Source organism: Plectropomus leopardus, chromosome 4 (assembly GCF_008729295.1).
Source record: "Plectropomus leopardus isolate mb chromosome 4, YSFRI_Pleo_2.0, whole genome shotgun sequence".
Lineage (NCBI taxonomy): Eukaryota > Metazoa > Chordata > Actinopteri > Perciformes > Serranidae > Plectropomus > Plectropomus leopardus.
In genome coordinates this window covers 10,171,565-10,184,022 of record NC_056466.1, presented here as the reverse complement: position 1 = coordinate 10,184,022, position 12,458 = coordinate 10,171,565, and the positions used below count along the sequence as shown (strand labels likewise).

General features: G+C 37.1%; 1 protein-coding gene across 1 annotated transcript in view; it reads right to left on the bottom strand.

The window, feature by feature from the left end:
* sorcs3 (sortilin related VPS10 domain containing receptor 3) overlaps positions 1-12,458 on the bottom strand; it is a 275,666-nt gene that overhangs the window by 58,721 nt on the left and 204,487 nt on the right. Inside the window, exons 14-18 of the mRNA XM_042484973.1 lie at positions 11,408-11,515; positions 9,477-9,594; positions 8,961-9,094; positions 4,312-4,425; positions 2,020-2,191 (exon numbers count right to left, since the gene is read on the bottom strand). Of these exons, the coding sequence (XP_042340907.1) occupies positions 2,020-2,191; positions 4,312-4,425; positions 8,961-9,094; positions 9,477-9,594; positions 11,408-11,515 (646 nt within the window). The remainder of the gene's footprint in view (positions 1-2,019; positions 2,192-4,311; positions 4,426-8,960; positions 9,095-9,476; positions 9,595-11,407; positions 11,516-12,458) is intronic.

The window sequence follows — 12,458 nt, the reverse complement described above, 5'->3', positions numbered from 1 at the left end:
CTATGCTATGGTGTGTCTTGGCAAGCTATTTTAGGTGGTTTTCAACTGTTCTAGCTGTTTTTGGTTGGGGTCAAATTTTGACATTTTAGCCCCACTGTATTTTTGCATTTTCGTCATTTGTTCGACATGTTATTTTATGGTGTTCTTGGCCGTTTTTAAAACTTCCTATGCTATGGCGTGCCTTGTCACGCTATTTTAGGCGGTTTTCAAATGTTTTCGTCCTTTTTTAGCAGGGGTCAAAATTGGAAATTTGTTCGCCATACTATACTATTCCCTTTTTGGCCACATTAATGACATGCTAAATTATGAGTTTTTTGGCCTGTTTTGGTCTTCATTCCCACTTTGTGTGCTATGGCAACACTCTACAAGTTATTCTTAGTGGATTTCAGCCATTTTTATGAAGGGTCATAATTTTTTTTTTTTTTTGCCATACTATACTATTGCCTTTTTGGCCATTTTTAGGACATGGTAAATTATGAGGTTTTTTTCTCCTTTTTTGGCCTTAATTCCCACTTTATTTAGCATTACGAGTCTCTACAAGTTATTCTAAGTGGTTTTCAGCCATTTTTAGGCAGGGTCAAAATTTGAGTTTTTTCGTCTTAGCATGCCATTGCCTTTTTGGCAAGCTTTTGGATATGCTAAATGATGACATTTTTAGCCTTTTTTGGCCTTACTTCCCAAGTTGTATGCTATGGCTCGTCTCTAGTTATTTTAAGTGTTTTTTAGCCATTTTTTTAGCCATTTTTAGGAAGGGTCAAAATGTGACTTTTATTATTGCCTTTCTGGCACTTTTTGCACATGCTAATTTAGGAACTTTTTAGCTTTTTCTTCGACCATGTATAATGAAACGCGTCTCTACAAGCCATAATAAGTCATTTTCAGCCATTTACATGACATGTCAAAATTTGACATTTTTCGACATACTATACTATGGCAATTTTGGCCAATTTTTCAACATGCTAAATTATGATGTTTCTGGCCTTTTTTGGCCTTCATTTCCACTTTGTATACTATAACGCGTCTCTTCAAGGTATAATCTGTCATTTTCAGCCATTTTTATGACGTAATAATTTGACATTGTCCGACAGACAATGGCATTTTTTGCAATTTTAAATTTTTTAAAAAATGTTAAATTTTTACATGTCAAAAAAACAGCTGAAAATGAAAAGTTATACCTTCTGGAGACATGTCATAGTATAGGATGTTGAATTAATACTAGTGTGTTGAAGAATGTTAATGTATAGTATGTTGTAAAACGTCATAATTGTTTGTTGAAAAATGTCACATACTTACATTTCAAAAAAAATGTTGAAAAGTCACAGCATATCTTAAAAAAGTAATAGTATAGCACGTTGAATAAACTGGTGAAAAGTAATAGTATCATATTAGTAAAAAATGTCAAAGTATAGGAAGCTGAAGAAACTGTTGAAAAAGTATTATAGCTTGTCAAAAAAATGTCATGGTATAGCATGTCAAATGACGCATTAGTATAGCATGTTGAAAAAATGTTGAAAATGTCACACTACAGTGTGTTGAAAAAATAATTCTTTGTATGTCAAAAACTGTTAGTCACTGTACAGTATGTTGAAAAAAAGTCATACCATAGCATGCCAGAAAAAAGTCATAGTATAATATATTGAAAAGGTTCATACTATGTAGTATTATAGTATATGTAGAAAAATATCACAGTAAGCAATGTAAAAAAAAATAGCACGTTGAAAAAGTTTGTCGTAAATTATTTTCAAAAGCGTTAAACCTCAAAGCATAAAGTGTATCTAAAAACTGTAATATAGTTTGTTGAAAAAAGTTAAAGTATAGTTTACTGAAGAAAGTCATATTATAGCATGTGGTCAAAAGGCATAGAGGAGTATGCAAAAAAAGCATAGTGTAGTGTGTCAAAAAAGCTGGTAAAAATCATAATTAAATCAAATGAGGAAATATCAACAGAATAAATGAATTGCTGACATTAAAAGGTATTCAGCTAGAATAGCAAAGGAGCCATATTGGTTGTGTTCTCACCTCATCCAGATGCACCAGAAAGGTGACATTGCTGCCCAGGTTAGCGGTGAGTTTGCCGTCTTTGGTGGTCAGCAAGAGTCCTTTGGGAGGTCTGTTGGGGCACTGCTGCTTTCTGGCCGTGTACATTTCTTTAACTCCTTTAGTGCAGTTGTTCAGCACCACTTTGCGATACCTTGGGAAAGATTTTAACAAGTTGTTGGGTTTTTTGTTTTTAAACTGCATTCTTTTTTACTTTTTCTAGTTTAAACTGCTCAAGTTTACACATTCCTTCAGTTTTTGAATGAACCACCAAGATGCTGCATGAGCTTGTTTAGAAACAATGTTGTTGAACCCAGCAGAGTGGTGTGTCAGTACAGCTGTTGTGCCTTCCATTTGCAAAAACAGACCAGATGACAAGTGACAACACAAGCTGTGTGTCAAAGGCTGACATACCTTACAGAGCTGAATCACAGCATGAGTGGATAAAAACACTCCCACTGTGATTAAGCTTTTCAAGGTGTCTGTCCTCCATAGAGCCTCAAAACTAACACAGAGGAAGACATGTCTCGCTGGCACAGAAGGGAAAATCAAATGAAAGTAAATTATTAAGCCACAGATACAACCAATATGTTTTTTAGTATAAAGAACTGATATCACAAGTGTCTACACCTACATGGTGAAGTGCAGTGGTAGTAACTTAAACTTTAGGGAGGTGGTGGTAAAGCTGGATGTTGGACAAAGTTCAGTTCAGTTGAGTGATTGCAAAGTAAACAGAAAGTAGTGGTGCTCTGATCAATTTGGAAGTGATAGGAAATAGTCAATCTTCATTACAAAATAGTTGATAGCAGGTCCCTTGTAGATCAGATACAACGATGTGAAATAGGATAAGAAGTAAAGAAAAGGTAAAAAGAAAAAGAACAAATTGTACTACTATAATGTACTCAATGCCAGTCATAATGGCCACCTGACCCCTTCATCACATCTAAGGTAGTTTATGCCAGTTGTGGAAGCAGTACTCAGATACTTAAGTTAAAGTTAGGCTATGTGCATTTTGAAATAAAAAACAATCATATTCTCACAATCTAGAATTACAAAAAAAAATTCCCTACGGTGTTCATGAGATATCAGGTTTACAAGACTGAGATAGACGAGATTACAGTGACCTTGACCTATGACTACCAAAATCTAAACAGTTCATCACTGAGTCCAAGTGAACATTTGTGACAAATCTGGACACATCAATGAGAATGGGACCTACAACCTAAAAACATAATGCCTCCAGCCACAGCTGTCACCTGCATGGAGGTATGATAAAAAGTGGAACACATAAGCTATAAAACACCCGTGCTCAGTTTAACTCACGCAAAGGTGTCGCCCCTACAGCTATGCTCGGTTAGGTATTATTATTCAAATATTTTCATTGATTTTGCAATATAGAAATCACAATTGTACTCAATAATATGAAACATAAAGGTAGGTAGTTGCTAGACATGACAGGCCGTCAATGGAATATGGGTTTAAAATGGTGTTAAGCGCTTAAGCATACGTGTAAAATAAACAATAAATAAATGCATACATACATAAAAGCACAAATACTGAGACTGAGGGTACTTAGTGAGGGATTCAAACACAAACAAACAAAAAAAGGAGGAATTCAAACTCAGAATAAGACTCAGAAGAAAACTTGTTTTTCTTGAATGCATCCCATGAATGAAGCATCCGTAAACAAAGACGATTCTTGATGAATTAAAATGGCATTAGTGCTTTCCAAACATTTTCGCTAAAACATTACAATTTAACACTTCCGCATAAACACTGCAAGCGTGCTACTCGTGTGTGTGTAAAACCGCTTACGCCAAAGTGTTTTGAATATAAACATTTTAGCAAAAATGCATTTGTTTGAGAAGCACTGAGCATACAACTGGAAAAAATGAGACTCGGATTATACTGCACGAGTTGTGTGACAGTTTGTAAATGGATATTTGGACATAGTTTTTCTGTTAACAAACATGGACCCATGTAACTTCATTCATCAAGAAATTTCTCTATTAAGATTGTTTGCTTATTGTGGAGGTATGCAAGAAAAACAGTTTAATTCCTGAATTCAAAGTAGCATGGGGTGAGTAAAACGGTCATTTGGTGATTGAAGTATTCCTTTCAATCAGATTAGGAACAGCCTCTTGTTGTTCACTGATCAGTATCTGCTATATAATCCTGCTTGCACATCCAAGGGAAAGCCTCCAAAACAGGCAGGTTTGTTAAAAAAAATGCATGTATGTCACATTATATCATATTAAATCACACAGTCCTCACCCTGTGCTGTTGAGGTAGTTTTGACCCTGGCTGCAGCTTCTGGAGATAGTGGAGGGGTTGAACCAAAAGGCAGGCCGGCAGTTCCCATCGCTGCGCCTCTCATATCCATAATCACTGTTGGACAACAAAGCACATCCACGGCACCCGATCAATATCAGCATGTGAGAAGGGACATATTGTCATACAGTGTGTTTCGCATACCTGTCTTATTCATCTTTTTATAACTGGTGACCTGGGGCCTGTCTGGCACAGAGACGCACTATTATTATGTATTGATTAAAGCCACAGTTGACAAATTCGACACAGCAGTGTGAAGCAGTGTGTATGGAAACACACCCCGGAGGGGGTTTGTTTCTGTACACGGGGATGACTAACTCTCACTTGCCTGCTAGCGTTTCCAATCAGAACATGATTTACATCTCACAAAGCAAGGTAAGCAAGTGTCCACTCTAATAATGATCATGGCATTGATTTATCAATTAATCACCAAGCCAGAACAAATAAACAGACGGAAAAAGCCAGTGGTTGACTAGCCCAGTCTGACTCTTTGTTAACGACAGTGTGAAGTTTTCATTAACAAGCTGTCAAGGCAGATTGGTTGCACAGGTGCATAAGGTTTAAGAGGCAAAAGGTTAGTAAGGTGTCTTTGGGGGACAAAAAAAAAACGCCAGATAAAAGCAATGCTTCAGAATGAGACTGCATAAAATGCTACAAAAGCTAGATGTATGAACAGAATTAGAATCATTGTTCAACCTTTTAAAAATCACATCTCTCTTTTAATTAGTGATATGTCTTAAATAGTAGAAATAAACAGCAATGGCTCTGATAGCGCTAGATGTCTTTTTTTTATAAAGGTACCAACACAATACCTGAGGATATCAAAACAAATCTTTCTTTAGTATCTTTGTTCTAAGAAGAGAAATGCATTTCTCTACAAAGCCTTTTTTTCCCATTTAATAAAAAACTCATTAATGTTATCAGTGTTTTATATCCAAAAGTAATAGTTACAATTATGGGGAATATACGTATTTACTTATTTATTATGAGTTAAATGAGAAAAGACGAGATGAGATATGTGTCAGCTTGGTCTGTGGCCCTAGGCTTCGAACTGTGATGCCCTTGGTACCCTTCCAGCCTCATCTGACGCAAAGGGACTGAGTGTCCATTTCTACTAATCTAATGCATTATGGCTTTTCAAAATAAACTTCTGTGATCACAGGAAACCTAGATTTCACTACTTAAGTTTTAGGCAACAGCAGTACTTGGTTAGGTTTTGAAAAAAAAGATCATGGTTTTGGTTAATATATTTTTTTTGTGGCATAAATTAAAGTAAGTGGAAGAAATGTTTAACGAGTGTATCACATGATGCATGTCCTTGCATAAGAAAAAGTTAAGTTTAATATGAAACTTAAGCCAGTGTGTTATTTGCCTACTTTAGCGAAAAGAGCAAACCAGGCTAGTTGTTTCCCCTATTTTCTTTCTTTATGGTAGACCAGGTGAGACTAGTTAGGATCCTTTCATTTAATATTTTAAAAGAAAACAACTTTCCAAAAATGTCACACTTTGTTTTTTTTTTAATCAAGCAGCCACAAGAACTTGCAATATTTAAGTATGGTCTAAGGTTACTTCCCACCTTTAGTTTGTTCACTTAGTCAAAACATAAACACCAAAAGCACACTTTTTTTGGTAAGTAATCCTTTGTATTTACCATGTTGCCAAAACACATGGAGTAGGACGCAAGCATCACACATCTGTGTGCTGACACCTTTTCACATTATGATTTGCTGATGTGCATCTGTTATACCATGGTTAACAAAAGACGTTCCACAAAAATGTGTTGCTTATATGGATCAGGAGATTGCTTTCTGGATCATTTGTCATTGGATGGATTCAACAGAAGGTTAGCTATTGATTTTATTTCTTTCAGTACATGACACTTTTTGATATTCTGTGCTGCATTTTTGTCGGTACTCAAAAAGCATGGAGGCCTAAGATCCAGCTTTAACCTTTGGTGAGTCAGCCTTTTATACCGTATATACACTATGATGGAACTGCACTTTTGCAGACAGGTCTCTACCTTGCATAGCAACATTATTTCACACAAGGATAATAAGTATGTACTTTAGCTGATCATGTTGCAGACAGACTCTTCACATCTCAAATTACGTTAAAGGATTTAAGCTTTTTTCTGCACTGAATTTTTTTTTAAATCCTCATTTTATAATTTTGAGCATGCGTCAAATAATGCCATGCAGAGAGAGAGGGAGTAAGATAGACACGCAGAAATCAGACTTAGTCACAGAAAGAAAATAGAACAAACTTTACATCAGTTCAATGGGAAGCATTTGGCACTCTACAAACACTAACTGCTTTATGTTGGGATGGCTTTTCTTTCTGTTCCCTGTCATTACAAGATAAAAAATACAACCGTTTAGGATTTGCATACAAATTGAAACTATTTAAACCCACCCACATCATCTCAACAGAATTACAAGCATAGCGAGCTCACAGACGGACACGACACAGACAGACATTATGAGCAAATTGTGCAAAACGAACCCAAACTTATCAGATTATTGGAAAACACACAGCAAATGGAGTAAATTAATGAGACACATGAATAGCATATGCAATGGATTCCACTTAAATGGCTGGAAATTGGCCTCCAGGATGAACAGTGGTAATGGTGTTTGCATAAAACTCCTTTGTTTGTCCGGGCAGCATGCTTCAATTGTTGCACTGTTAATTCTCTGATCACAGGAAAAGTCACACGCTGCTTACAACTAAGGAATAAATAACCCACTTTACATATTTTCTCTTTCCACCATATTTTTGTTTTTTTAATAGAAGTGACCTCCAACTACATTTGTTTGTGTAGCTGTAATACCAACCCCTTGTTCTTGTTCCTACGGCATAATATACAGCAGTCTGGTCAGTCGCCCTTGGCTTCTGTTATTGACACACAAGTCATCCTACAGCATTTGTATGAGATGTCTCTGGCTTTCAGCTAACTATAATGTAATCCCATTCATGGCAGTAATATAGTAGAAAGAGCAAAAAAGACAGAGTAGATTGTGAGGGAGGGGTGATGGATGGGTCAAACACACACAGGACTTTCACCTAAAACACTGGTGCTTATGTCTTGTGTGAAACCAAAACTCAACTTGATTTTTTTTCAGCAACGAAACACAGTTATTGCCATACATCACACGACATGCTTGTTAAGTTTCTGTTATAAACATAGTTATTTTAACCCAAACCATGATCATTTTTCTAAACCTAATAAAGTTGTTTTGGTGCCTAAACCTGAAGTAGTTTTTGTGGTGAAATCTGTTTCCTGTGAAGACAGAAGTTTATTTTGAAAGGCACTTCAGCATGTGACGAACATTAAAATGACATTGAAACTGACCAAGCCCCCAGAAACAGCACCGAGCTTTGAGCCAAATTAATGTTGTGGCCAAACGTGGAACTGCAACATCTTCATCCATCACGTGATGCCGTAGGGCCAAAAAACACTTTTCTCATAGTCTAACATTGTGAAACAGACATTTGCAAGTCAGTGGATAATTTTTTGAGCATCACAGCACCCACAAAAAGACTGATAACATTTCTAAAGTGTAAAAGAACCATACAATTAAATATTTTTTCTTCATGAAGGTTAGCAGAGAACTACTGGAAGTTAGCTACTCTGCATTTAAGTCTTTAGTGCTCTTGCTCTATGGGCTCCACAATGCTTAAGATCCGGGCAATTTCATACTGCAGTAATCAAGCTTTTTATCCTTCATGTGCAACTGAGAAACTTTGATAGGATCGAACGTTGCCCTACTTCCAATACTGTATCCACTTAATACATCCATGAACCAAACACTTCCAAAACTGACGCTAGATGGCAGCCTAGAGTGTCATAGTTTGAAGCGTAGGGCCACTGACCAAGCTGCCTTATTTAACAATTTAATTGTGAGAACATGTTGGTAATAGAAACAAGTTTATTGCCCTGCTGAGATAACATGTCTGCAGTACTTCTACAAGAGCACACATCCATCAAGTTAGATGGACCATTAAGAAAAGAAAGTGTATGTCAGAACACAGTGGTCTAAAAGTAGAGCTCAAAACATCAGTTTTCTTCTGTTATCTGTGCATTTTGTTTCTCTATTTTGCACTAAATTCAGCTCATAAAGTTACAGGGCTGAAGTAAAGTGAGTGAGTTGTTTGCAGCCAGCGTAGGTAGATTAGATCAACCTAGAGAGCATATTGGAGTGGACTGAAGAGGAGATTTAATGGTAGCTGGATGGATGCACTTGAAAATAACAAATGGCTTCTGAAGGGTAGATGTTTTTTAATTTTACTTTAACACTCAAGAGCTTTTCATTGGCCCAGCATTCATATAAATGACCTGTTGATTCGTAGAAATATTCACATTTTGCAGCTTCCCAGTAGAAAAAAATGAAAGTACTAACATATTGAAAAATTCTACAAGATTGGTGAAAAGACATGTCTTTCTAAAGGAGTGCTTCGACATGTGTGGCGCTGTTGGAGAACAAACATTGTTGTTAATGAAGCTCTCCTTGAGCAGACAATGGAGAGGAACATAATCCCCCTTGACGATTACGAAGAAAGGAGCTATTGTACAAAGACACACATCATCTTACCATTCAAAATCATGAGCTCGACAAATACAGGATTCAGCTGAGAGGATTCTCGAGTAGTCCTTTCCCAGCATGCAGTAGTTTCCAGGCCTGCGCTTCATGTAAATCTGCTTTTGCCCCATCACACATGGCTCACCCTGTTGGCACAATAAGCACCACAACTACTGTCAAAGACCTGTCTTTTTTAATGACATAAACTTTAACATAGTCAGTACAAGGAATTAATGATTCTTTATTGTAACTCCAGCCATCCAATACATAAAAAAAAACATTCTAATAAATAAAACACTGGACTGTCAAATAAGTAAGTAAAAAAATAAATAAATATATGAAGTGAGCAGTGCAGTGTGTAAACAGTGAAATCCTAAAATTTAAAAAACTGAGAAAAATAATCAAAGTGCCCTTAGGAGTATAAAGTAAAAAATGTAACATAAAATATATTTAAAATATAAAATCACCATAAAAGTCCCTGTCTAAGTAGAAGCAGTTTAAATTCACATATGTTTTTATGTTTCTTACCTGGTTGTGCAGGTGCCAGGTTTGATAGTCTTCCTCTGTGCATTTCCGGCTAAAGATGGACTTGTAGTCGATCTTGATGAGCTGCCATTCAGAGCGGTGGCTGAAGTGTCCAAAAAAGCTGTAGAGGCATATAATTCAATTACTTTAAATCATAAGCAATGAGTTGTATATAAAAGGATAATTTCACTTTATTACAACTTCAGTCTAATTTTCAGTTTAGCTATCATTTCCATTTGCTATAATAACACTGAACTCCCCAAAGCAATTGCTGAGATTTGGTAAGATACAATTAGAGGAGTCGAAGGAAAATTATGAGTAAATATGTAAATATGTTTACAGGGAAGAAAGAGGCTGAAAAACTTTTTTTTTAATTTCAGAAATGTGTGTTTATTTTTCTGTAGTCTCTCTCTTTTTTTACTTGTGTCCGTGAACTACTGGATAATTTCACCTTTTAAATTCACAGATGTGATTGAGTTGCAAATTGCCAGAAAAAAATGCTGACATTGTATGCTTCTGCAAACCAAGGATAAGTTACATGTGCACATTATAATGTTGCTTATAACACTGTGGTTGGGTTTAGTCACAAAAACCACCTGGTTATTGTTCAGAAAATACCTTGGTTTGGTTTGAAATAGCCGGTTTTGGAGGTACAATCCCACCTGAAAAAGCAGCTATTTGTCTGTAAAAAACGCTTTTTGTGCCACTAACCCGGCAGGTAATGCAGCAATGCTGGAAGTCTGGAAACGCAGCCATAAGTCACTAAATCACCTGATTTTGTGGTTTGTTGGTCTCGAACTGTGGTCTGCAGCTTGGCAGGCAAATGTAACATAACTTAGTTGAAGAAACATACAATGCCAACATTTTCCTATGATGACTGGGCTGGTCAGTCACGCTATTCTGATGGTAACTGAATTTTGAGTGTTAAAGTTTGAATAAATTATCTAAAATATATCTCTCAGACCTTTAAGACCATTTGTCCCCCCAAATGGTCCCTAAGGTCCACTCACCAGTTGCTCCTTGCTGCCTCAAGATCAGGGTCAAAGCAGCTGCGCCTTTTCAGTTGTAGCCCCCAAACTGTGCTTTTGTCTTTTAAACTAGTCTTTGTGTTTCTACTGTTTTGTTTGTATGGTCTCTTTGTTTTCCTTGTGTTTTATTCAGGGTTCCAATGGTCATGGTAAACCTGGAAAAGTTATGGAATTTAACAATCGCATTTTCAAGGCCTTAAAAAATCATAAAATTGGTTAAAATCATTGGGGGTGTTGGAAAAGTCATGGAATTTTGCGATGTGTAAAACATTAATTGTTAAAGTAATCCTTTAACAATATTTCAGATTGAAAAAGGTTGCCATTTAAGTTTCATACAATAATTAGTTAATTATGCAAGACAGTTCTGTATGTTATACATCATGTATGGAGATAAAATGTTATAATGGGTTCTTGAAAAGTCATGGAAAAGTTTTGAAATTTTGTCAACGACAATGTGTGGAAACCCGGTATATTACTGTTTCTCTATTATTATTGTCTATTTACTAATGGAGTATTTTCTATAGAGAAATGTTTTTGATTTGAAGCCAGGGTTTTAGGGGCTGTTAGGTTTCACAACAGCATTCTCTTCAAAAAGTGATTTCCCTTTGATCAAAACCCATTTGTCAGGTGATGCAATATCCACAAAGGTTTGACTAACAGCCTACATGACCCGTTACCTGCCCTTCAGAAATGCAACTTAATAAAGACTAAATACCACAGAGCTTTGAATGGACACCTTCCTTAAAGGTCCTCACTCTATCTGTCTAGCCTTTTTGCAGAGAGCTAAATGTAGAGGCAACGTACCATTCACCTTTCACTCAGCCCATAATACCCCCTAAAAGGACACAGAGAAACACACACATTTTAACACATCATTCAGCCCCTTTTTAGATTTTCTAGACTTACGTCATGATTTGGTTCTCGGCACCGGCCTCCACCAAGACTCCATCGACGAATAGAGGCACTGAGGAGAAGCTGTGTTGGGTCCACTGCCTCCCCTCGTCAAAGCTGACCCTGTGTATGTGTGTCAGAACGCATTCCCATCACAAACCCAGCAACAATGATGGCACGGAAACAGACAGTCTCTATTAGAGCTCAGTCATGGGGGGATTGAGGTGGGGATCAGAATGACTGGCTTGTCTCAACAGACGAGTCTCTGAGTCTCTGAGTCTCTGTGCAATTAGCTACTGTAGCTTTGGGTAAATATCAAAAGGTCGTGCATTAAAAGGGATATTTAAGAGACAGTCTGTGTGGTTATCAAAGCAAAGATGCACAAAACTGCTTTCAGAGCGCATGCCAAAAAGGAAAAGAGCAACTTCACGGGTCCTTGGTAAAGTCTACGCAGGGGTGAAAAAAACAAGACAGGAATAGAACTGTTTCATGCTCGACTACTAAACTGCAGAGGGAGAAGGAGACAGCTACAAAAAAAGAAAAAAATGGACAGCTTTCATCATCGAGGCCTGGGCTTTATTGATTCTGACAGCTTATCAACATCGGTGCTGAAGTGAGAACAACTCGGAGTACCTGAGTGTGACATGGGTTGAAACAGTGCTGAGGCCTGTGCTTGGAAGAAAGAAAATCCCCCCATGTTGCCTCTAAAAATCCCCATTGCCGTGATTTGGCTAAAAGCACTGACAACAGAAAAAGCGTTGACATGCACCTATTATGAGATTCAGACAGGAGAAGTGTTTAACTGAACACTGGCTGAGAAAGCAATACTGCTCCATAGCTGCTGTACAGTGACTGTGGAGCTACACAGGCCTCTTTCTATCTGTCTTTTTTTTTCACTTCCTCTACCATCACACTTAAATTGGTTGGGAGAAAAAAACCCAGCAGGCTACACTTCACTGGCTCTAAAACTAATTTCAGAATTGTTGCAAAAGCGACTGGAGAACAGATCTGGTCTCACTTGGATTAGCCTGCACTGAGGCAAAGCGTAGGCACCCGATTTGGCAAG